Source organism: Vidua macroura, chromosome Z, assembly GCF_024509145.1.
Source record: "Vidua macroura isolate BioBank_ID:100142 chromosome Z, ASM2450914v1, whole genome shotgun sequence".
Lineage (NCBI taxonomy): Eukaryota > Metazoa > Chordata > Aves > Passeriformes > Viduidae > Vidua > Vidua macroura.
The window spans coordinates 16680595-16707599 of NC_071611.1; the positions used below are offsets into that span (position 1 = coordinate 16680595).

Here is a 27005-nt window from a genome sequence, read left to right on the forward strand (position 1 = left end):
GGCAGGTGATACTCAGTGAGAAGGTCTCAGGCCAGGCAAGGCCAGTTTGTCCCAGCTGGCACCACAGCTGACATCACTTCTAGCTGTCTGTGGTATCACTTGGCAGCTAAACATAGAGTGGCAATGTCAGCTCTGCAGGCACCACCAGGCACTGTGGAAGGAGCAGACAGCAATTGGCAGAAGCAGGGCACCCTCAGTTGTTTCACAGCGGATTTGTGCAAAGTCTGGGTGCCAACAGAAATGTGGTGCCATATACATGCACCTACTCCCTCACCTGCCCTGGTGAGCTCTACCATTCCTGCCCCATAGAAATAAGTTTTCTGGCATGAAGGTACTTTGGCACGTGTACCAACTTGTCTAGAGCTGCTAAAGTAACAGACTTCAACATGCATGCATGCCTTGTGAGCGGACACTTCTGGGAAAGGGCAAAAAAAAATGTCTTAGTCACCAGGTCTGCCACAAAATCAGGAAGAGGTGAGCACAGTGATCTCCCAAAGAAACATTAATCTTCTAGAATGTCAGGGGAGGTAGGTGGACTGAAACACAAACAGATCATGTCCTCAGTGCATGGAAGGTGGCTTGTGTGGATTAATAACTTGTGCTGGCATGGTTGCTGAAGCTTTCATTTTCTTGGAATTACCTTAATAGCAAAGTGTCTGGTAGCAGGTGTGCTTGCAGACATTTGCAGGCAATTATCTCTGCTGACAAGGAGATAGAATAAAACCCTTAATGCAGGAAGAGAGCAAGGCACAGCCAGGCAAGGACATTAAGCAGGGCAGTACATCTCATCATGTCCTTGTTCCAAATATATATTTAGCATTACAGCAGCTATTCTCCAGTCAAAGCCCCTGCTGTCATTCATTGCAACAAAAGCATGGGCTGATTTCAATGCTGAATGTTAAAGAATAAGGGCAGTGATAGAGATCATAAAGAGTGCAGTAAATAGTTATTACATTTGCCAATACAGGGCTGGTACCTAAACAAATCTCTAGGTTTCTCTAGGCTCCTGCACCAGCCAAAGGTACGATAAAGAGCAGCTGGGCTTGGATGGAGCTTTGCCTTTCATTGTAGGGACCCATGTAGGGAATGTATTCCCACTTAACACTCATATGGGGTGAATTTCCTCAGCCCCACCATATACCCCTGAAGAGCTGCAGATTGTATTTTCCTTCTAGACTGAGATTCAACAGATTTCCTCCTGTTCACTATGTGTTCTGGCTGCCATGCCAAGTAATGGAGTGAATCCCATCATTTCTTGGGGAAGGGATGGTGTAAGTCTCTGCACCTCCCGGGGGGGGCTCTGGGTGAAAGCACACATCTGCTCAACATTCTGAACTATACAAACCCACTATGCAACATGCAGCCTGCCAGCATATTCCCTGCATGGAACAACTTACCCAGACTGGCTGCATCTGAAGGCCTTGCTGATTTTGATCTGTGTTTTGACCAATGAGTCAGCAGGAGAGAAAAAAATTTATGTCTTTGAGAAGTTTGTCGAGCTACAGAGAGATAGAAACTGCAAAGGAAAGAGGCTCAATGAACCTCTCTCTTTCTCCTACAGGGCTGTCTGGTTTTAATCTCAGTTCACATGCAGCTAATTTGAAAGAAATAAAAACCAGGAAAGTCAAATTCATATAGGAAAAGTAATTTTTCTACCCTAAACTGTACTTCTTCCTCAATTTCACATTTACTGGGGGCAGAGTTAGTCTGAGAAGATAACACCTATCTACAACTATCCACAACTAGGTGAAATCAAGTGAGTGTATTTAAACTGGCCTTTCTGTGGAATTGGGAGACAATATCTGGGCATGAATTTGTTGCTTGGAAGTTTGGCTTTGCATGCTAAGTGAAGGTATTGTCACCAAAACTGAAACTCTCCAACATCTTTTCCATGTTAGAGAATCAAGACATTATTTTATTCTGGCCAGGATGTGCAACTGAAATAATTCCATGCTTCTTTACCAGACTTTTCACATACCTATACAGACAAAACCCAAAGAAATTCTCATATATTGATCTTAAATTACACAATTCTTAGTATGCAATCTCCTATTGGCTATTGATCCCTTCACCTCCGATGCTAACTTGGTCCTCGTTCTTCGGTTCTCTTATAATCTTTTCCCAGCCCAGGTGTCTCTGACCTCTCCAGGGGGTGATGTTTGGGGTAATGTTCGTTAATGCTCATTTCTGTCTTGTCCATCTTCTGGCTACTCCCAATCCTTAGATCTTAAGTTCATCAGGCCTCTCCCTGTGAACAGAGTCTGTTGTAGAGAAACTTCAATTCCCCTGCCCGTGGGCAAAGGCAAACAAACCCTTTTCTAAAGTTACATTAAAGAATATTAAAAGTTGTATGATTTCCAACAGTCACCTACCTATTTTGGCAGCGGAAGCTCTGTTATTTATGTTACCCTGAAAAATGAAATATATAGTGGTTTCCAGCAGTATTTGATTTTTATGGTCGAGAAACGCTATCAGCCTTATAAAAACATGATTGTTCTGCTAGATTTTCATCCTCTGCTATCACATCCCAGTTGGTGGGGTGTAAGGGCAGAAAGATGTCAACAGGGCCTGTCAATGCAAGGGATCCAAGTGTTTCTCTCCCATAGGTTTCTGTATCTCTTCTTATAGTCCGCAGAGAGCAGATACCTTATGCCAGGCTAGGGTTTTATTTAAAGCAAATGTTCACAAACATAAAGATGAGAATCTCTGGAAGATTACTTTCAATAGAGCAGAACGAGAGATTAACCATTACATAAGACAGAGGAAGATGAGGAGCTGTAATGTCAGGAACTCACTGTGCCACTGTCCATATGTCAAAAAATAGGCAGGCAAGACAGTTACACCAGGAAAACATTTACTACAGCAATCTGTTATATGTAATATATGTTATAAAATAATTTGTGCTAGATGAAATTAAAAACCACAGCATTTTGTGTACTAAAACCAGTGTCGGGCAACAAGTAAGCTAAGTGATAGAAATTCAAAACTCCAGGAAAACACTGTCTGCAGAGATGTATATTCCAAGGGATTTTTTTGTCTGACAGGACCCCAGCTGGAGGCATTTTTGATAGGCAGCAGCAGCAGCAATGGACTAAGTGATAAAGATTCAAACATCAAGAAGACACTGTCCCCAGAAATGTATATTCCAAGGGATTTCTCATCTGACTAGACCCCAGCAGGAGGCATTCTGATAGGCATCATCAGAAGCTTATCCCGGAAATTTTCACCTGACAGGATTCCAGCAATTTTCCCCCAGTTCCGGGAAAAGCGCGATAATATGCTAAAGAAGACCCCCTTCCAAAGCCCAAGAGAGTGTATAAAAATGGACCCCTTAGAACTGAACCTTGGAGACCTACGGGGACTTTGGTGCGATAGAGGCCAAGTCCTAAGTCTCCCTGACACTGATCACCTGGCTCAGAATCAAATAGCTTGTGGCTTTCTTTTTTTTCCAAATTCATACTTTGATCATTTAATCAATTTCTTTAATTATTAAATCAGAGCACTCATTTATAACAAATCTGATGAAGGTAATGCAAAGGAAGTGTGTGGAAAATCACACTATGAAAAGCCAGTCCATAACTGGCTCCGTAAGAGGAGTCCTGCAACTTTATTTGTATAAAGGGAGAGCACCCATCCACTGGGGCATAGTCCTGTGGGATTTCCCTCTCTTGAGCTTTCAGAGGATGCAGCCTCCTTTTATCCTCAACACTCAGCCACATGTTGCCCCCTTCCTTTCCACATTGGCTGAGGTACTAGGAAGGTACAGCCTTCCCAAACCACCTACCACATATTCCCCCCTTGAACATGGCATTTTCCTCCAATGTTTAAAAATTCAGGCTATCTGGGTTCTGCAATAGACTTTGGGCAGACCCATTTGTCTATTAGCCTGAAGTTCAGGAGTCAAACTAACTAGGTTCTGTAACAAACTTGTGCGGCTTGACAGTGATAGAGACATTAGGATCCATTTCAAAGACATTAATTTCTCCTAAAGACTCTCACCCATTGAATTGTTTGTAAAGCGATTAGCATCAATCCTTCCTATCAGAAGCAGGGCATCAACTGAATGCCTGAAAATTGCAGCATAAGCTATTTTCCAGCAGTGCATGTGAAACAAGTTGTCAGACATCCTGTAACTCCAACATCTTCTGGTTCATGAGAGACAGGGACAGGGGACAGGGTAAATTAAAGGAACATTGTTACATGAGGACAAGTCTTACTCGAAGTGAAGGACACTAAGTACAATAAAGGACAGATATATTTTTAATAATTGTTTTGTAATTGGAAAACAATTGTTTGGTGGAAACAAACATACATTTTCACTATTTCCAGTATTCTAAATAGCTGAGATGTCTGGAATGGTTTTGTTTGCAATTTTGTATTAAAAAATATTTAACTTATTCCACAGCAGATACTGTTGGAAATGATACAACTTAAAAAAACATTTACAGTAACTTTAGAAAAGGGTTTGTTTGCCTTTGCCCACGGGCAGGGGAATTGAAGTTTCTCTACAACAGACTCTGTTCACAGGGAGAGGCCTGATGAACTTAAGATCTAAGGATTGGGAGTAGCCAGAAGATGGACAAGACAGAAATGAGCATTAACGAACATTACCCCAAACATCACCCCCTGGAGAGGTCAGAGACACCTGGGCTGGGAAAAGTTAGCATCGGAGGTGAAGGGATCAATAGCCAATAGGAGATTACATACTAAGAATTGTGTAATTTAAGATCAATATATGAGAATTTCTTTGGGTTTTGTCTGTATAGGTATGTGAAAAGTCTGGTAAAGAAGCATGGAATTATTTCAGTTGCACATCCTGGCCAGAATAAAATAATGTCTTGATTCTCTAACACGAAAAAGATGTTGTTGGAGAGTTTCCGTTTCCCCACAGTTTTGGTGACCACTGATAGCATTTCTGCTTCTGACTTTTCTTTAATCTGATACCACAAGCTCTAACATGCCTTTCAGATTGTTGTCCACAGCAGCATGACTGAGAACCCACGAGGAATGATGATCTCTCCTGAGACACCAACCCACAGCAATACGTAGTACATTTTTGTAATTGACAATGACTGTCTGAAGGAAGGTATTTCTGCTGTGTATAAACAGTATTCAGTCCTTGAAGCTGAAGAACTGCTGTGAGTTCTCCTAACTGTAGGAAGTTATTTGGGTCAAGGGCAATACTGGGAATCATAAGATTCAAAGAAAGGAGGGAAAAATGCTCCTTGAGCAGCTGTGAAGAACAATCTATTCACTTTACCTTCAGTGCCTTTGTAAGGAGGACAACTGGGGAAAGTTCAGTCAGGAGACTTCAATGACAGAGCACTCTAAAGCCCTCAGATCAAAGCCATAGACATTACAGCTGTGCTGCCTGAGTGATGATCATCTTGTAGTTGCAAACACGGAGAAAATACAAAAGGAAAAGAGTTTTCTTTATGACATGATCCCCTGCCTTGCTTCTGTCAGGCCTACAGTTCTTTGTTCCTTTAAACTCCGACTGGAGTCTGCATTCCCTTAATTTTGTAGTGCAGCCTGAGTTAACCAAGCTAGCTTATTTCACAGTCTGAACAGTGTCTACAGGATTGGCCTTGCCCTCAATGATAGCAAAATCACCATGGGCTTTGCAGTGGGAGATGAAGTAGATGCATGAACAGTGAGCCTCAAAGAGTGACTTTGTGTCTTACTTTCTGGACTATTGCTTTCAGAGATTGCATAAGGAGAACTAAAAGCAAGATAAATCCATTAGTGCCAACAAAAGATTAAAACTACAATCGGGTATAATTTGTGCAGTACTTCTTCATGAACAAAAGGGCTAGGGAGACAGTACAGAAGTTCAAATTCATTGTGTTGCTGTAGGGGAAAAAAAGACAAAATGCATCCTGTGGAATGGTAATTGCTGATTTTAGACAATTACCTCAGTCTTCCAAAGTGTAATGAAGAAATATCCAGAAGGTATGAAGTCTGTTGCAGTCAAAACAAGAGGGGATCAAGAGAAACAGATTTCCCAGTATCTCAGTTATCTCTCTTTCCTTTAAAAGTCTGATATTATTTCCTTAGAAAATATGACAGGATGCCTGCCTCTTGTAGTCACTAGCCTGCCAGTGACTACATATTCTTGTATTTTACTCATTGGCTAGTTCACTCAGATTTGACAGAAGGGTGAAGACCCCAAAGGCAATCCAGTCTCCATGAGCTACATGGAAGTAGCTATCTTAGTGCAGAGCAAATTGTTGCTATCAAGTGCCTTTGTTTAAAAAGAGGTCAGTGACCTTCTGCACTTTTAAGCATAGAGAATTCATGGGAGGGAGAGGTAGAGACATTATAAATACATTAAGAATACATATAAATACATTAAAAATACATATAAATACATCAACAACATGAAGACTTTGAATTTGTAAGGCAGAAAACGGTTCTAAGTTTGCTTTTCCTGCTTTGCTGGCTGGCTGGCTTTTACAGGAACTAAAGCCTTTTCTGTAGCAGCAGTCATAAAAGTGTTGGTGTTAGCAAAACCATGGAGGGTATGGTTCTTGTAATATATGATTTAGAATAAATTCGTGGTCAGGACTAAAAAATACAGTATCCTTTTAAACGGAACCAAGTGACGGGAAAGAGCAATATACACAGGATGAATTCCTGTCTCAAAAGATGTTTATTCTGAAGGATTATTCTGTCTAGAAGATATGCCTTGAACAATAAGATGAATATTCATCGCCAGAACAAGATATTCAAGGGGATTACCATCTAACAGGATTTCAGTAATCAGAGTATTCCAGGAAAACCTCTGTTTAGAAGCACCACAAGAAAAGAACATATGAATATGTGAAAAAGGACAAAAGGAAACAGGAGGAACCCCCCCCCATAATCCCACTAAGTCTGGAACCAGTATAAAAATGACCCTTTGAAATCAGTACCTTGTGAGCTGCAAGAGGTATGGAGTTGCATAGTCCAGACCCAGTTCACCCAGCACCGATCGCCTGGCTCAGTGCTGACTTGCTTGTGGCTTTTCTAATTTTACTTTGATTTGTTTTAATAAATTCCTTTAATTATTAAATTGACTGATTCATTTATAACAGTTCTGAAGACACAGATTGCCTGCTACAAGCTCTAACCCAGAGGCCTCAGGCTGGGGCTGAGGTAGGCACCAGTCCAGTGGTAGTGCCAGCTTTAGGCAGGCAGCAAGGGGTGGAAGACTGATTGTTATCCCAGGTGACTGTTCCCCAGTAGGGCTAACAGTTTAGCAGTGCTGCATATACAGTCAGTCTCCTGAGTGGAAGAACTATATGAATTTTTGAACAAGAAAAACCAAACCTGTATATCACGCTGCATTGCAATGGGGTAAGCAAGACATGCCCAGAGCCTTCAGCGGATACAGTGGTCAGCAGGAGAGCATCTGATGGGCAGCTTTAAAGAATTCCAGCCACTCCAGACAGAAAGTCAGCCTCATTGGGGGCCCAATTTTAATGTTTCTATGCTAATGCAGACAACAACATAGGGAATAAATAGGAAAAACAAGAAACGTGTACCCACCTGCAAGGCTATGGTTTTACTGGTATCACACAAACATGGTGAGATGACTCCTATGACTGGAGTGTTGGAATGGAAGGAATAGGCTCTTTAGGAAGGATGGGCAGGGAAGACAGGGAGGCAGTCTTCTCCTCTATGTCAGTGACCATCTGGAGTGCATGGAGCTCCACCAGGAGCTGGATAAAGAGCTTAGAGCTTATGGGTCAGCAATAAAGGGAAAGCAGGGACAGATTACTTTATAGCAGAAGTCTGCTACAGGCCATCTGACCAGGAAGACAGAGCCAATGAGGCCCTCTAAGACAGAGAGGAGCAGCCTCACATTCACAAACCCTGGTCCTCATGGAGAATTTCAACACTCTGACATCTGTCAGAGGGAAACTTGATTACCCAGGACATGGAGAGGGCCAATGTACTCAACAGCTTTTTTGCCTCCATCTTCACCAGCAAATGTTTCAGTTGTGTAAGGTAAGATCAGAGACTGGGAGAATGAAGAACTGCCTGCTCTAGAAGACTAGGTTTGAGACCATTTATGGAAAATGAAGGTTCACAAGTTGATGGGACCTTATGAGATACATCTACAGATCCTGATGGAACTGGCCAAGGAAGTAGCTAAGCCACTATCCATAATATTTGAGAAGTCATGGCAGTCTGATGAAGTTCCCACTGAATGGGAAAGGAGAAAAAGGGGAAAAAACACCTCCTTTTTTAAAGGGTAAATAGTCATACATGACATTCTTGTCTCTCAATTGGAAGGACATGGATTTGACATATCGACTACTCAGTGGATAAGGAATTTTCTGGAGTTGCAGTCAATGGTTTGATGTCCAGGTAGAGACCAGGGATGAGTGGTGTTCCTCAGGTGTCAGTATTTGTAGCAGACCTGTTTGACATCTTTATCGGTGTCATGGACAGTGGTATTGAGTGTACTCCCAGCAAGGCTGCTAACAACACCAAGCTGTGTGGTGCAGTCAACATACTGGAGGGAAGGGATGCCATCCAGAGAGAACTTGACAGGCCTGAGAAGTGGGCCTGTGTGAACCTCATGAAGTTCAACAATGCAAACTGCAAGGTTGCACACTGGGGTCAGCACGATACCAAGTACAAACACAGGTGGGGTGGAAAAGGACTTGGGGTTGGTGGTGGATGAGAAGCTCAGTATGACCTGGCAATACTGTACACTACACTACTGTATATTACCGTAGTTGCAGCCCAGAAACACATCTGCATCCTGGGCTGCATCCAAAGCAGTGTGGCCAGTAGGGTGAGGGAGAGGATTCTGCCCCTCTGCTCTGCTCTCTGACAGCCCACCTGGAGTGCTAGACACATACGTGAAAAGGGCATGGACCTACAGTAGCAAGGCCAGAGGAGGGGCATGAAGATAATCATGGGGCTGGAGCACCTCTCCTATGAGGACAGGCTGAGAGAGTTGGGGCTGTTCAGCCTGGAGAAGAGAAGGCTGCAGGGTGACCTAATTGTGGCCTTCTAGTACCTAAAGGGGCATACAAGAAGGCTGAAGAGAGACTGTTCACAAGGACATGTAGTGATAGGTGATAGGACAAGGGGGAATGACCTTAAACTGAAGGAGTGTAGGTTTAGAGTAGATTTTAGGAAGAAATTCTTTACTGTTAGGGTTGTGAGGCACTGGAATGGATTATCCAGAGAAGTTGTGGATGGCCCACCTCTGAAAGTGTTCAAGACCAGGCTGAATGGTGCTCTGAGCAACCTGATCTTGTGGAAGGTGGAGGGTTCTAACTAGAGGATCTTTAAGGTTGTTTCCAATCCAAACCATACTATGACCCTATGATGATTCTAATATTTTATCCATTCCTCTGTGTGTATTACAGCACATATATCTCTGAGGTGTATCCTGGCTGAATATGTTGGGGGGATTTTAAACACCATCAAAGGCTTGCATTTGTCAGAGACTTTAATTTGCTTAACATGGTATGGTTTTTCATCTGGGTACTAAGCAACTTCAGACATTCAACAGACTGAGAAACGTCTTACATTTTAGAAAGTTTTTCCACAATTGTTATTGAAAAGACTATCAGGATTATAACAAGAAGGAAATTTAACATCTGGTTTCTCTTGTTGAGGATATCTGGAAAGAAATGTACAGAAAGACATATGACCTTTATATTTGAATTGCAGACTAATACTGATGAAGGGTAACTTTTTTGTAAAGTCTTCTTTCTCCAATAGTTGCCTATTGAATTAACTTCTAGTCTTCTGATTAAAGTTCAATTAAACATGTTTTGGGGGACAAAAGATACGAATTTTATTTCTCTAGTGATAAACTTCAACAAAAATGTGTGGTAATCTGCCACTTCTCGTGGTTTTATCATGGTTCTCTAGTGGCAGAGAATTACACTGAGAAGACATTTCCAGAGGCCTTTCCCCAATGCTGACTGAAAGCAGGAGAATCCTTGCAACCTGTCTTCCTCCTAGTATCCAATTAGCAATGGCCTGATGAAGTTGCATCATAATCCTCACCCACTGAAGTCTTATTTGCTTTTAAAGCCTCCCTTCTTGAAGCAAGGTGTCGTGGTTTGACACTGGCCAAAAGCCAGGCACCTACAAAAAAATTATTCACTTCTCCTCTGCTATAGTTGAGCAGAGGAGGGGGAAAGAAAAACCAAAGGGCTCATGAGTTGAGATAAAAATCAGGAACACTCTAAAGGCAAAATAGGCTCAAATTTAAATGGCATAGAGAAAATTTACTAGTAAAATTAAAAGAGGACAATAACAACTAAATTAAACCTTTAGAATACCTTTTTTTCCCAGTCTCTCCCTCTTTTTCACCAACAGCATAGAGAGACAAAGCATGGGGTTTTTAGTCAGCTTGTAATTTCTTCAAATATTTCTTCCATTCATTTAAGGAAAGGAGGGGTTTTTTTCTGCTGTGCTGTGGGATCCTTCCCATGGGAGACAGTTCTCTGTGAGCTGCTCCGGCATGGTTTTAATTTTCACAAGTAGCAGTCCCACCCAACCTGCAACATGAGTTCCCCCCATGGGCATAGAGTCCTCCCAGAACTGTTTGGCATGGGTCATTAGTTCATGGGGTGTAGTGTTTTAAGGATGAGCTGTTCTAATTTGGAAGCAAGGGTCCTCTTTCTTTATCTTCTCTCTTTGTTTGAGAGAACAGAGCTTTTCAGCATCCACTCGCTCCAGCGTAACACCGTTACTCACGGGCTGCGGGTGAATTCTGCATCACCCCAAGCATTTCATGAATTACAGGGGAACAGTTTGTTTTATAGTATTATAGTCCTCACCACAGTTCACCAGTAGAAGAATCTCACTTCCAAAGTTTGGAGCACCTCCTCTCCCTCCTTCCCCTCACTTAGTGTTGCCATGTTGTTCTCCTCACATGTTTCCACTATTTATTTTCTCTGACTTGGGAGAAAATTGTTGTCTTCAGGTTGGTTTGTTCTCAAGTTCTATCAGTTGACAAATTCTTATAGGGTTTTCCAGTGTTGAAAGGCTGATCTCCTCTGTGTTGCATATCAGGGAATTGCTCACCATGCCCCTTGCTGTTTGCCATGTGGTCCCTGCCAGCACCAGATGGGCAGTGTTGGACACTGCAGCACTGCCACCATTCAGTGCCTCTCTTCATGCAAGGTGCCAAAAAGGAGAAGCTGTTGCCCCTGCTTCTGCCCTTCTGCTCGCAGCACGGCTGGTTAAAAATGGCTAAGCAGGCAAAGTACATCACGAGCTGTGGCGGCGGCCACATGGCCCCAGATGCGTGGTCCCGGCCGCGACGCCCTGGTTGCGTGGCCCTCCCCGTGTGGGTTCAGCAGCCATGTGGCTGCTTGTGGTGCTGGGAGGACTCTGGCTGCAGCACCTCTCCACCCCTCCGAAGGAGAAGAAGGACTGCATATGGTTTTTTTCTTCTTAAATATGTCATCACAGAGATGTTACCAACTTCTCAAATTGGGCCAACAACATGTCCATTGTCAGAGCCTTCACAGATTGACTCTGCTGGACATAGTAGAAGCTTTGAGCAGCTTTCTCTCTCAGAAGCTGCTTCTAAGGCATCCTCTGCCCCTCTAAAAGGCAGCACACAAGGAATGAACAATCTGCCTCACAGAGAACCTATCTTGCATGCTATCAACAAGACTTCTCTAACAGCTAGCATGAATTTGGTCCTAAGTTACTATGGTGTATACTGACTGTCTTGCCTGTTTTTCTTAAAGCTTTAACCTTATAAAAGCAAGGTCCAGGACTGTACAAATTTTCACTTGCACATTTATACCGTCACAAATAATGCCATATATGCTTACATTTATCTATGCTTTACATGTACAGTATATACTTTACATTTACAGTTTTCTATTGCATGAACCATCCTTTTCCTAAAATGAACATCTGGGGTTAGAGAAGGGAGGAGCAATAGGAACAGAGAAAAAAATGAGACCACTGCAGAATATTTCCAATTTTTTTTTTCTGTTAGAATACCCACTTTTTCCTGACAGGCTGGTTATTGCTAGGAACAGTTTAAGGGTCAATCATATATTTCATTATGAATGAAGGAGCAGAGAGCTGGTTTCTCACAGAGAGAGCCTGACATGAAGTCTCCCAGAGTACCTAACCATCATTCAGCTGCAAACCTATCAGTGATTACAAAGCTGTTCCACAGTCAAGGCATTTTTTTCTATGCATTTTCTTCACACTATTAAGATGCTATCACCCACATATTCCAGCTGAATGATATAAAAAAATGACAGCTCATACTGGAGTTCTGCCCTTTCCATTTCTGATTCCAGCTGAGATACTAAATGGGCTGAAATTCCCAAGGTTACAATTATTTCCTGAATGCTGTTTAGATTCATAAATAACTTCACAAATACTGCATACAGCATCTTTTCTATGATGTAATACTTTTATCTGCCACAAATGCCACCAGGGGAAAAGACTTCTGTGATTTTTCCTGGTCTATCTTTCACTCTATGTTACATTTGCTGATGTCCTGCCTATGCTATAGGTTTGATTGCTGCAGTAATCAGTGATATCACAGAGTTACTTGTATTACTTACACCATCTCTAACCTTCCCAAAAGGAAATAGCAATAACAGCAGATTATACTCTTCTCTACTGTAAATATGTAAATAAAATGTGGTTAATTAAAATAGTAAGAATTATTTGCTTATCTAAATGCTCAGCTTTATTAGAAACAGTCATAGAGCTTTACAGCAAAAGCTAACACTTGCATTCAATTGCTGACCAGGATAAAACATGCATTTTTAAGTTATCTTTATTATTATTCATATTGCAGATAATTATCAGCTATAAAACAGCATGCTCCAGTCTGAGGACTGACAGATCTTTATCCCTCAGTTTTCCAAGTTGTCTTGGTTTAGTGTTGTATTGTGGTTTTATACCCCTGTGTTTTTATATTTCTGCAACAGTTCTGTAATGGTTTGCCCCTTCACCCCCCATTTTCTCCCAATGGTTCCACTCTGAGCTTTCCCACCTTTCCCTCAATGCCAATCTCTCCCTGAAAATGCTCAGTCATTCCCCTCTCCCCTCCCTGGCACCCTGTCCATCACTCAGCTCCTCATCCCACTCTCCCAGAGTCTTCCACCTTGGTCATCGAGTGAGTGGATGAGGGCCAGGGGTCCCTCCCTTGAACTTCCCCCATTGGTTTGTGTGTCTGTCTGTCCTTCTGCCTTCCACTCCCCAAATCCCCCCATTGGTTAATGGGCGTCCCTTCCCCCTTGTTACCGCCCTGGTACTTAAGATGATTGCGAAAGCCTTGAGGGCACTTTTGGCTGTTGGATACAATGGCATTCAGAGCTCCTCAAAGCTTGGATTAAACCTGAGACTTTTTCCCCAGCCTTGAGTCGATTCCCTCATTGCCTCCTCGGACGCCGCCTCTCCTCCATACAAGGCAGACAGTGAAGCGCTCTGTCTTAGCTGGTCCCCGACTCTCCACGAGACACAGGGGAGTGTCCTCTGCAGCTGACCGTGCCTGTGCTGGGCAGGCGAAGCCAGGGAGCTTCAGAGTAGGCATGGCGGCAGTTTAGGGCAAATTTGGGAGGAAACTTCCAAAGGGGTCCCTCTAGAAAGCAGATTCAAGCAGCCCTTGCACTGGTTCGGGAAAAGATTTCACCCCATGACACAAGTATAAAGATATTGAATCAAAAAATAATTTAGCACTTGTAAAAATGGATAAACTCTCACACTTTACAATTAAATTCTGATATTCATAATTAAAAGATATATTTGAGGTCAGGCATTCATCACAGTTCAGTGGAGGATTGGCCTTTCATATAATTTACAGCAATGTGCAATATTAAGATAACATAGTCTTTAGAGAGCAGCTGATCTCCCCCTTTGCAACACCTTTCACTTTAGGCAGAGCACTGCTTGTGGAAAGGTCTTTATATTATGACTTACATTAAAATTTATTTTGTATGCTCAGGTCTAATGTATATTATGTATTTAGACATTTCTGAGCTGCTGAACACTGTAATATATGTTACGGAATAATTCGTGCTTATGTAAAATATATATATGTAATAAATGGTGCTTGTATGAAAAAAATACTTTAAGTTTTAAATCACAAGTTGCCGCCAGGTAAAGGTTGCGAAACCACAGATGGCCCCAAGCAGAAAGACCTCATTTACAAACGAAAAAGTGTGGCTCTGTGCAGAGATGGGCCCTTTCCTGGAGCATCCAGGAGACACCCAGCGATGAATACACGGGAGATATCTACAATCAGGATAGTCAGAGTCGTCAGGAGCATCGTCAGGAGCACATCTCAATGCCAGGTTCCCTTAACTCAATATCAGCATTCATTGCTTCCCAGAAACAGCTTTGTCCAGCTCAGCACAGAGAAAAGGAGATGCATGACTATGTGAAGCAAAGAGAGGAATAGGAGAACCTCTGCCTCAGGCAGAAAAAACTGTATAAAAACTGACTGGACAGAGACAGCATTTGTGAACAGAGGTGATCCGATGTGGTAGAGGTCGGATCTCTGTTCATCCAGCACCGATCTCAGGCTCGGCACTGCCTTTTTTATTGTGGCTATTTAAGACCGAATCTCGGTCGTGAAATAAACATCTATTTTATTAATTATTAATATGGCTTGATCATTTTTAACTATAACAACACTGCAGCCACAAACTACCACCAGTATCAGCAGGGTAGAAGGTATCTAACAGCTCTGCTGTCTGTATTAGTTCTCAGTGCTGCAATCACTGGCAGTGGTTGCACAAAGAGTTAAAGATTTAAGAACTCAGTCTAGGAGAGGTATGAGTTTGAAACCCAGGACACAGCAGTTTTATTTGCTGTAGTGAATAAGAGATAGAGGAAGAGGAGAACTACAAAGACACTGGATTGTGAGAGCACACATCAGGTTAATTAGCAAAATAGGTAACTAGCAAGGGAAGATTTGAAGAAAAAGTACCAAGCAGTAAGGTCAAAGGACAAGGCAGCTGTGCCACATGGTCTGCGATTGCAAAACACCATGAAAGTGCTCACCAACATTACTTATGATATTATTTTCCTTTCCTCTGCATTTTATTCCTTGTAGTGTTTCTCCCTTTCTGCAGTCAAATTAAAACTGGTATTGGCAATGCACATTGCAGCTTTTTCCTGGCACACTAGGCTTCTTCCCTCTCCAGGTTATTTATTCCCTTCCCTCAGTAGTAAGACATAGCGCTATCCATCACAGTTCAGGGAGTGACACAAAATTAATACAGAGTATGAAGTAAGAAACAAATGTTTGTTAGACAGCAGATGCAGCCTTGCCTTTGGTAACTGCCTCATGTCATGCTCTAGGAGGTGTTGCAGTGTAACCCTCTCCCCCTCCCTTGTGCCTGTGAAGACATGAGCCGCTTACCCAGTTTGCTCCTCACAATCTCAACTGAACAGACTTCCTGTGACAGATACCCAGCACAAGGATTTTTGTCTTCAAGAGAAGACACCTTAGTTTGACATAGGTACAGCACTACAGTGAAAAGAAACATACAGTATCCATGGATTGATGTCATGCTACAGTTCAGAGATCAGGAGACCCAAGCAAGAGAAGCTCTGGCTTCTTCATTCATTCTCCTGGATGGGTGAAGGACAGGTGTTCCAATTTGAAAGCAAAACTAGTGAGACACTCCAAGTCAGAAATACGATTTATTAGGAAAATGGAAAAGAAACAAAATACATGCAATAATACAAAAGGAAAACCACTGACAGAGTCAGAATACAACTGACACTCTTTTGGTCAGGGTGTTGGTAGCAGTCCAAATTGGAATGCCTGCAGTCCTCCTGGAGTGGCAGATGTGGTTCTGTCAGAGCTGTGATCCTGTAGAAGGGTATAGTCCTCCTTTGAAGATCCAGTGGAAAAAAAAGGCTGAGTCTGGTGTCCCAAAAACTCAGATTATATCCAGTTTGGAATGCTTGGCTCCTCCCTCTGGGCAGAGCATCTCACAATGGGATGTTATAGTTCTTTTCGGTCATGCAGTGACACTCAATGGCCCATTATCAGCAGATGTCTCCCCAGAGGGAGGATTGGTTGTGGAAGAGATAAGGAAAACTGCCCACTTAACATTTGCCATACAGATGGCAAATAGAATACATCTTGCCTTGCAATCTGGGACATTATCCACCCCTTATTCTATTTCCATCTGTATCACAATGAAGCCTTACACACTGTTCTCACTTAAGACTAGGTTTCCCTGTGGTACACAACTGATTTCTTGATGGTAGCCCTCAGTTCTTCATATGGATTGTGATGTCGGGCTCCACAGAAGCAACATGAACTGTTGACTTTAGGCTCAAAGATATAGCTCTTAAAACAAGGAATGGAAACATTGCATGAGTATGTAAGCTAATACCAGGAAAAAGTCTTGCTTGCTTAAGTTTAAAACAGTGTAGTTTTTGACAAAAACTTCATGATCTTGGGGAAAGACTCACAATAATCAATATAGAGCCTGATTGGCTTGACTTCATACCTAGTCTTCAGATGTCTAAGATACAGGACGGTGTCACTAACTTGAACGAGAATTTACCTAATCACCTGCAAGCCGAGTTGGACAGCAGCATATCAGCAAGTCTCTGCAGGTATGGGATATGGTTGTAGTAGCTTTTAATAGGATTCACACAAACACATATATGAATATGCCAGGGCGGTCCTATTGTGGTATGTTTTTAAAGGTATTGGAAACTGATTATGCGCTGCCAGAGGAAGGATTTACTTTCAAAGGTAGGACAGCACCTTAACAATTGAGCAGCTCTTCATGACACTGCAGCTTCATAACTACCAGGAAAACCATAAGTTAGGGCATCTAGAGATACAGAATCCTGCTCACAGGTTTAACATTTCATTCTTCCAGTGGCCCTAATAATTGCCAAGAGTCTACAGTAACCAAGATAAACCATTGCATTTATAAAACTAATGCAGGCTCTGGAACAAGATTGCTTCAGTCCAACTTTCAAATTAAACTTTTCTTCACATCACCGCCTCTTTATTTATTTCAAATACCATAATAGTACTACAAAGGTAGTCCAAATTATGTACTCCATTTTTCAGGATCAGGATTTATTCAGATTATGGAAGTGGATTAGCAAAAGTCATGTTGTGATTACACCTCTCTATTTCTACAGGAAGATATAATAGGCATCACTAACATATTGAGTGACTTCTGCCATGGCTTTTCTTTTGTCTTTTTTTTGTTTTGTTTTGTTCTTTTTTGTTGGTTTTTCTTTTTTTCTTCATGGTTTGTATTTTTTTGGTTGGCTGGTTTTAGGATTTCTTTTACAGCTAAATTCAGAAGGCAAGCCTAAATTAGCATCTTCTCACCCTTAGCCTGATCCATCCCTTTCACTGCGGTTCACAAAGGTGGCAAACTAGCTAGCATGTTACCCAGGGGACTTCGGCACTATCAATGTCCTGACTCAGCCAGACATGTGAGTGCAGGAGCAGCAGGAAACCTTCCCCTATGTTAGCCTTCTTCCTCATACTGCACAAATGTGCTGGTAGTAAGTCTTGCACTGTGTTTGTTCACTGGTCTCTTCTGATTGTGTGACTGGAACAAAGGGAAAATGTAGTAACTGCAGCACTGGAATTTATGAACAGCCTAGGCAAAAACCTTCCTGAGGCATTTTTGAAGGGCTGAGCCTGCTTTTGAGCCGCTGTTGATTTATGTGACTTCTTGAGATGATTTCTAGCCCTATTTTGCCATCATTTCATGACACATGGGTTTTGCTGTATTGATCAACTTCTCTCCTTTTAGCAAAGCAGCTTAGCAATTAACAAAGGTGGTCCAGATACTGTGGTCAGTGAGACAGACCACACCATTTCTCTGTGGAGATATCATGTGCAGCTATGACAGCACAATACTGAAACACCGAGCTGTCTGTTTGCCTGGTACACTGCAATCCTTGCTTGGTGCACGGCCAGCAGAGACAACAGTTCTCTAGACAGACTTAGAAGGAGTGCATCACTCCAAAATGTGTTCATGAGGAGAATCACATTGCAGTGCTGCATGTGTTTCTACAAAAAACTAGGTCATCTTCCCTCCTCTGCAGTCCTCTTACAACGCCCACATTTTGTTTTAGGTTTTTCCCTTCATAGTCTCTCCCTAGGCAGCTGTCTGCTAGTGACTTTTCCCCTTCTGCCTACCAGTAAGGACATCATTCAGTTTCCTTCCCACTTCTCTCATGGACAACTTACCAGTTACCTCTTGTCAGCGGAACATCTTCCCTGAACAGACAGTCACCTCCATCAAAGCTCTTTCCCCCACATATGTCTGGTAAGGCACTGGTAGTCTGTTATTTTACAGTTTGTTCTTCTGTAGTATATTTTGATATTCCTTGTTATAAGTTTGTAGTGGTTCCGTCTCTGTACCCCATTTCGCTTCCCTAATGGTTCAGTCCTGAGTTGTTTACCACAGTTTGCCTCACCAAAATGTATGTCAATCCACATGTCAATCCACCTGTATACCTCCCTTGTTCCCTTGTCTCACCCCTGTCTGTCAAAGATAGCACACTCCTTTGGTTCTAGAGTGTTCCCTGTCTTTTGTCACTTCCTTGAAGCAGAATTGCATTGTAAGATTTGCTCCCTGCCTGTGTTGGCTTCTACTGGGGAGCTCTTCCCCTGCACCCCTCCCCTAATGCCCTCCTGTTGGTCAAAGGTTGTGTCCTCCCCATGTTCCCCCCATCCCTATAAAAGTAGCCCCTTCAGGTTCAGATTTGTCACTTGCTCTGCCCCCACTTCAGGATTAAATCTTTGGAGACTCAGGCAAGTGTCCCTCCCTTACTCCTTTGCCTCGGTTTCCTCGTGCCCTGTGCCTCTGCTGTGCTACCCACACCGCAGCAATCACCGCCAACAGTCTCGGCAGAGACTCGGAGGCGGCCACTCACGTGGCCACTCTGGCCACAAATGGGACAGTGAGCTGGCGAACCTCCATCCCGTGGCCACCGAGAGCCAGGCACAGGCACTCGTTTTGCATGCCAGCTGTTAAGTAATTTCTCCAAGTAGTCATTAACATCAATAACAGGTATCACTTCTATATAAACACAATATCCAGCCACGTGCAGATTTTGCCCTCTGGTTCATTGTTCAAATATGTACTCTTTTTTTCTTTCTCTCAGAAAACAGGCTTTTTTGCGATCACGTCACTCGTCGTCGTAAATGAGCATCTGCAAGGGCTTGTAACTTCCTTTTTCATGGAGAAAGAGTACCAACACAATGTGGTCACAAGTGATACATTACAAACAGAGTGAAGACCCACAGCAAATTATGTAAATATTGAATGTATGTAGCGTTTTCAAATAACTTTTATCTTTTTTCATTAAATATAGTTTTTTTTCTATCCAAGTGCTTTTGCTTTTATTTTGTACCTGTGTGGTTGCTGATGACACATCTTTCAATACTTGAATCGTTCATGCTGTGACCATATTGCACCGTTCTTTCTTGATCAAAATATGTTTTACCCAGAGAAAGTCATCCAGAGAAAACTTCCAGATCTTTTATATTCTTTGAACTCTACACAGTCCTCATTCATACTAAGGTTATATGAGAATATGAGAATCAAAACAACTCCCTTAGAATTTTGTTCTTTTTAGGTTAATATTTTCCTTTTTAGTATTTATTAAATTGATCACTTTCTAATTCTAAGAATGTTTCATAAGAGCTACATGAAAAACAAGTTTTACAGAGTTAACTGACTGTGTTGGTTCAGCCTGGTTTTTGGTAGCAGGAAGGCTACTGTGAGAAGATGCTAGAATCTTCCACCATGTCTGACACAGCTAATCTCTGATGGCTCTGAAGATGGACATGCTGCTGGCCCAATTAGAAAGGCTGGCAGTGCCTTTGTGATGACATATTTAAGAAGACAATCAAAACAGTGCAGGTGGAGTTATTTTCCAGGGGTGGTGAAGCACCACCACTGGGAGCCATCCCCAGCGTGGTGCATGGCAATGCACTGCCGCAGCTGCCACCATCTCGGCGCAGCCCGTGGCTTCTCCTTGCCTGCCTGGCTGCCCTAGCCAGCCGCACTGCAGGTGAAAAAGCAGGCAGCAGTGGCAGCAGCTTCTCCTTCCCGGCACACCGCATGAAGAAAGGTGTTAAATAGCACCAGCACCGTGGCAGCCACCACTGCCTGTGCAATGGCAGTGGGGTTGCCTGGCTGGCAGCAGAAGCATGACAAGTGATTCCCCGACACAGAACCTAGACAAAATCAACTTCTTGGCACTGCAGGACCTTGCAAGAATCTTTGAATTAGTGGAACTTGTTGACAATGGTGCCTATAAGCAGCAGTTTTTCTTCTAGTCAGAGAAGACGAGGAAGTGAGGACATGTGAGGGAAAACAACATGCTGACACCAAGGTCAGTGGAAAAGAAAGAGGAGGAGGAGGTGCTTCAAGTGCCAGGGCCAAGATTCTTCTGCAAGCCATGGTGAGGACCATGATAAAACAACCTGTCCCCTTGCAATGCACAAAGTCCATGGGGGATGCAGAGATCCACTCACAGCCCATAAGAAAAGTGGTCATGCTGAAGCAGGTAGATGTTAAGAGAAAGCTGTGGTCTAGTGGGAGACCCAAAGGGAGAGAGAGAGGGCCTTTGCTTCCAAACTAGAGCAGCCTATTCTTTGAGGACTGCACCCCGCGGATAAGTGATCCATGCCACAACAGTTTTGAGAAGACTGTTTGCCTGTGGTAGGAACCCCACAGCATAGCAGAGAATGACTTGTCTCTGTGAGCAAACAGAAAAAGAACTCGAGTGATGAGCTGCCCAAAACCACCATGCCCTGTCTCCCTGTGCTGTCTGTCGGAAAGAGGGATGGGCTGGGGGGAAAAAAAAGGTATTTTAAAGACTTATTTTACTTCTCATTATCCTCCTCTGACTCTGTTAATAATAAATATATACCTTTAAATTTGAACCTGTTTTGCTGTTAGAGTGTTTTTTTCTGCCAATCCTTATCTCAACCCATGAGCCTTTTGTCAATCTTTTTTCCCTCTCCTCTGCCCAAATATAGTGAAAGAAGGTGAGTGAATTACTTTCATGGGTACCTGGTGTTTGGCCAGTATCAAATCACAACACTGACTTAACAGAACCCTTGCAACACAATAAAGTGCTATACTTTGCAATTAAGGTAGGAACCTTGACATAAAAATACTTAAGATAATGGGAATAGAGATAGAGCCACACTACTTCTCAAAACATTTTGTAAGAAGCTTTAAAGAATGGTAGATTCATAGAATGACTAGGGTTGGAAGACACCTTAAAGATCTCCTAGTTCCAGCTTCCCTACCCTGAAGAGGGATGCCTTCCACTAGACCAGGTTGCTCAGAGCCCCATCCAGTCTGGTGTTGAACGCTTCCAGAGATGGGGCATCCACAGCATCTCTGGAAAACCAGTTCCAGTGTCTAACTACCCTCACAGTAAAGAATTTCTTGCTAACATCTATGCTAAGTCTTCTTTTTCACTTCATTCCCCCGTGTCCTATCACTACATGCTCTCTCCATCTTTAAGTTCCCTTCAGGCAGGCCACAATTAGATGATCCCAAAGCCTCCTCTTTTCCAGGCCCAACAATCCCAATTCTCTCAGCCTTTCCTCCTGGTACAACCGGTGTCCCATCCCTCTAATCAACTTGTTGATCCTTCTCTGGACATGCTCCAACAGGTTCATGTCCCCTCCTGTGCTGGGGACACAAGGGCTGGACACAGAACTCCAGGTGGATGTCAGAGACTGAAATGTTGTAATTCATGGCTCAAACATTGTCATAAACATTTTTGCCCATTATGGCAAAATTGTATAACAAAGCTGCACCACCAAAGCTTACCCTGAATCAGAATCCTGACTGAAACCCTGAATGGTGAGTTAAAACCACCTAAGGCTATTCAAGATAAGAAAAGTGAAACTATTGTTCAAAGCATGTCACACCTAGGAAGTAATGGATAAGGCTGGGAGAACGTTCACTGAAGCACCAAGCCCAGCAGCTTCGCGGTGGAGGCCACAGCTCCACGCTCATCTGTTGCCAGGTTTGCACAGACACCCCACCAGGGGGGAGAAGGAGGGTTTTGGGTGCATGTGAAAACCTCTGGTCAGAGGCAGTGACTAGCTCCCCCACCCCAGGAAAGTCACATCTACACAACATTCATGTGAGGGGTACCTGAGGGGGTGTCATGGCCCAGCAAAGGCCCTCCTAAAGGGTTCCCCAGACCCTGCACCAGAGCACTGCATGTGATGCAAAATAATGCAAATGATCCAAAGTCGAACCTGGCCGTGGCTCTTCTTGAGAGACAACTCTCCATACTCAATCAACCTCCTGATGCAGAGGGAAACCCCTCTGCCACTCCTTCCTCCCCTGTACTTTCTGAACAGCCTGTAGCCTTCCACAGCTGCACTCCAGACATGGGATTCATCCCACCGAGTTTCAGTAATGGCAACAAGGTTGTAACTTTCTAGCAGCACAGTAGCTTCCAACTCCTGCATCTTGCCCATGCTGTGAGGATTGGTATAAAGGCACTTCAGTTGGACTAGTTAGCAGTGCCACCTTCCTAGAGGTGCATCCCTTAATTCTTTTGAGATATTTCCCTGGTGTTCCTCTGTTGGCTCCTCAGGAGTCTCTGGCTCATCTCTGTAAGACGGCAGGTGTGCTCCAGCACAGTTCAGACTCTGAGGGCCCTTGCCAGCACCCTATCTTTCTAATCTTTGCCTCTCATACTACAGCTTGCCAGGGACAAGACTGATACTGTCCCCCTCTCCCATCATGTCTAGTTTAAAGCTCTGCCAGTGAGCCCTGCTAGTTCCCAAGCAGACTCTTTTCCTCTGCTGAGGAAAGTGAGTCCCATCTGATGTCAGCACATCCAGTGCTGTGTGGGCCTTTCTATTTTTAAAAATTAGCTCAGTTGGTTAGCGCATACTGCTGATAACACTATGGTCAAGGGTTTGATCCCCATACAGGCCACTTGCCTAAGAGTTAGACTCAATGATACTTGTGAGTCCCTTTCTAGTCAGAATATTCTATGTGATTTTGTGTATTCTGTGCTCTCCAAACAGACTGGGCTTTGTAAACTGTCAGTGTCACAGCAGATTTCCCATAAGCATGATCATGGCTCAACCTTTGTGTTCCTGGGTTCTTCCTAACCTAAGAATCTACACAAATTTCAATTATAATTACCTTCTAGTAATGCCCACAATTATGCTGTTATGTACAGGCGGTATTCCTCTGCCAGCGCAATCAGGCCAAGTACCTCTGCCCACAGTCTGTTCTGTTCAGCCCATGGGCACAGCAACAAGAGGAAAAAAAAATATCAGTATCTGAGTCTCCAGACTGTCACCAGCTGTGGAATCCTTTGAACCCCATTGGGAATCCTTTGAACCCCATCAGGAAATCCCTAGGTCCTTACCCTGGAAGAATATACCATAGAGTCTCCACCTTGGCTGAAAGCAGAGACTTCCCTATGGAGCATCCCAACACGGATCCACCCCAGTTTGCCTTCCCTGTATGTCCCAAATTCTCGTAGTTTCTCCTTCCTGTTTCCTCATTGGTTCTGGTATGGCTAGCAGCCAGCCCCACCTTCCCTGTAGGCCAATACCCTTTGCCCTGCCCCTTGTACTGCCCCTGTGGCCTCAGACCATTGGCCCCTACTTAACCTTGTGCACACCACATGGCCTAGTTTTTTGTGGCTGATTTCCCCTTTGGTGTGCTGGAATAAACCTTCGCTGGAATTTATCATACAAAAGGCCCTTCTGCCTCTCTTCACTGAGCTAGCCATGGTGAGGGTGGTGTGTGGACTTCACTTCTTTGAATGCTTACCCAAGCAGCTTTTCCACAGGAGATGCTTATTGGGAAACAAATAGCAGCATCCACCATCTAAACCCCCACACTGCTACAACCAGATACTTCATATCCATCTCCCAAGGAAGGATCAGCAGTGTTCATGTCCTATACAAATACCTACAGCTTCTCCAATTGCTCCTTAAACATCTATTTTCATGAAGATACTGACCCTCCACAGTCTACTCCTGTGTTTCCTGCACCTACCCTCTCCAAATGCCCTGAATTCCTTCTACATACTTGCATCATATTCATATCTACCTCACACTGGTTTTTAAGGCTACGTCTCCCTCCATACATGCCTTTTGTTTTTTCCAACTGCTGGTAATCCTCATTGGTACTCTCTAAAGGAAAGGATTTCTTCCTGTTTTATAGGATTTTTTCAGAATGATTTTGGGTTTTTCTTTTTAATGAGGTGATGTCTTATTGTATTATATTTGGCTTCTGATCCACGCTATCCTTCAGTTCTTGTACTAAGAACTTCTCCTTTCCTGGTTATTCTGCATTCGGCATTGTCAATAATAACTATATAGATTTAATACATTGTTCTTGTTTTTGTTCTTGTTTTTTTTCCACAATTCAGCCAACCACCTTTGAATTTTAGACTTCTTTCTCAAGGTATCCACAGATCTTCCCAGACTTTATCAGTAACTTTTATGTGCGCACTGCTGAGCAATTAGACAGAAGGTGATCCAAGAAGGACTCTGCTGAAGTCCACTTTATACCTTTTTCTGATTTTATAATGGATCACCTAGGACAGCTCAGGAACAGCTTTTCAAACAATTTTTCACAAATCCATAGACAGAACTTCTATCAAAAACAGATTTTCCAGCACTTCTATAATGATGTCCTGTCAAACCATGCTAGAATGCATATGTGTCAAAATCTAACAGTACAGTTTCTTCTACAGCCACATGGACAGAAAATATCCTGTTGTAGAAGGAAACTAAATTAGGCAGACACAACTTGTTTTTAACCAACACCTACTCACCTCCTCACTACATGCTGGAAGTTTACAAACAGGTTTTTATGGTTCCTGAGTTTGTGACATGGAAGTCACCTCCTTCAAACTGCAGTCTTTCTCAGCTTGCACTTTCTCAGCTTGTGTTTAACTGACAGCCTGGAGCATAGCAATACAAGACATTGCCAACCAACCTCCTGGGAGAGTTTCTGCCTTGTAAGTTTGGAGCAAAATGTTGATCTCTGTGTGTTACAGAAGAAAGTAATTCCTCTATTTCTGGAACAGAAGCATGTGAAATTCCTTCCATGTGTAAGGAGCTCCAGATGCTGTAGCTGATACAAAGCACAGGATAAAGCGAATCTAGAACCTGATCACTGCTTTGATTTCCTTCCTGGGTAAGTTCTCTATTATTTTAACAATAGCTTGTCTCAGAGGCCTGGCTTTTCTACCTGACCATCTTTTGCACAGCTTGTAGAAAATTACCTCCAAGGCTCTGCCTTTGTCAGATTTGGACAAAATAAGCATGGAGCTCTGAAGCTATCAGGGAAGTGCAGTGATATAATGATGCCCCTCTCGTCTCCATGGGAAACCACATCCATAAATTCCACATAAGAGCAGACTGAGTGACACAACAATGTATAAACCAACCCACCAGCTGTTTTTGAATTTTTAGCAGCTACAGACATTAATTCTGAGTGAGTAATATTCTTGAATTACAGCTATGCTTTCACACAACAGCTATTTCTAGCTTGATTATAATTGCTTATGAGGATCCATGAATGTCTCAAAAATGGTCTTTTACATGAAGTGAGAGGAACCATGGTAAAAGGGAAGCAGGAGGAGAAGGGCAGGTGCAAGGCTACTATGTAGTCACAATCTCACTCCCTTAAGTTCCAAGCACAGTCTTAGGTAACATACATGAAGATGAAGATCCCCACTTTGTTCTCCCCGATGTACACACTCTGACCCAGTTTTGTCTATTTGTGGAAATACAGGCCACTCATTTTTAACCATTTCTTGCTACTTGTCTTTGTTGATTCACAGGCTTACAGTTTTCAAATATATGTTCTAGTTGCAAAAACCAGTTTGATATGCAAAGTAATCACTACCTCACTAATTAATGATATTCTATCCAATGCAGTCTCCCTCTTTCTCACTGAGTCAGAATTGCTGATAACTGTGTAAGGAAACAATTATCTTTATATTTCAAGGCATTATACTGGCAGTTGCATTCTTCTCCACAAACATGATGCATTAAAAAGCAAAAAATATTTACTCCAAATACAGTTTAATGCCGCAAAGTATTACATGTTTTCCACAAACATTTAGTATACAGACTTAAATTGAGATGGAAGAAACCCCCAACCCTACACCACTCCTTAGAGAGTACTTCTTGAGTTGTTAATGACTGCGAATTGGGTGTTTGCTATCACTGAAAACTAACCATCCTTTCATAAAAAAAATTAAATTTAACGTTAAAAGAATGATGGGTATCACATGTCAATATTTACAATACACTCAACACAGTATTGCATCCCGCTAAATAGACTAAAATACTAACTGAACCTAAACACTAGGAACTAACCCACTTCCTGTTGGCAGGGTAAGAAAACATTCTGGGGCTTTAAAACCTGCAGGTGCATATAAATCACTTTATACTGCAATGTAATACAGCTCCTTGTGCACACTCTATCAATCTGTATGATCCACTGCACAAACCCTTCTGTATATCAATCATATACTTCTTTGGGTACTAATATTATTGTGTAGGTGCAATCTGTAAAACGGTGAATCTTCTAAAAATTGCAGTTTTTTAATTTTTTTAAATAAGTGCAGTTACATAGTTTCAGTTTTATATATGCTAATACTAATTTAATGTAAAGTGCAATAGCTAAATCTAAAAGTGGTGTGCTGCTGCTACAGAGGAATACTCCAACCATTTCTACAGCGAAGCTTTGAACAAGACATAGTGACCTTTGTTCACAAAACCTCCCATAAAGGGTAAAAAGGCTAGATAATAAAAATACAGGAGATGATTCTTGGCCTGTTATCTGCATTTATTTATTTCTTCAGTAGTTGAATGCCCTACCGAGATTTTTTTTTTTTTGTGAGCAGTCAGACTCTGCAGAGTAGAAGACAGCAACTGACAGCAGATTAACTAGAGCCTTTTGAGTCAGAGGTTGCTTTCAAGCAAAATATTAAGTAGAAAGGCTCAAGTCTTTTTGAACAGTACA

The 27005-nt window shown here is 42.6% G+C and overlaps 1 protein-coding gene across 1 annotated transcript in view; it reads left to right on the forward strand.

Annotated features, from left to right (window-relative positions):
- SLC24A2 (solute carrier family 24 member 2) overlaps positions 1 to 20927 on the forward strand; it is a 135861-nt gene extending 114934 nt beyond the window's left edge. Inside the window, exon 11 of the mRNA XM_054004222.1 lies at positions 19117 to 20927. Coding sequence (XP_053860197.1) covers positions 19117 to 19156 — 40 coding nt within the window. The 3' untranslated portion in view covers positions 19157 to 20927. The remainder of the gene's footprint in view (positions 1 to 19116) is intronic.
- Positions 20928 to 27005: the final 6078 nt, after the last annotated feature.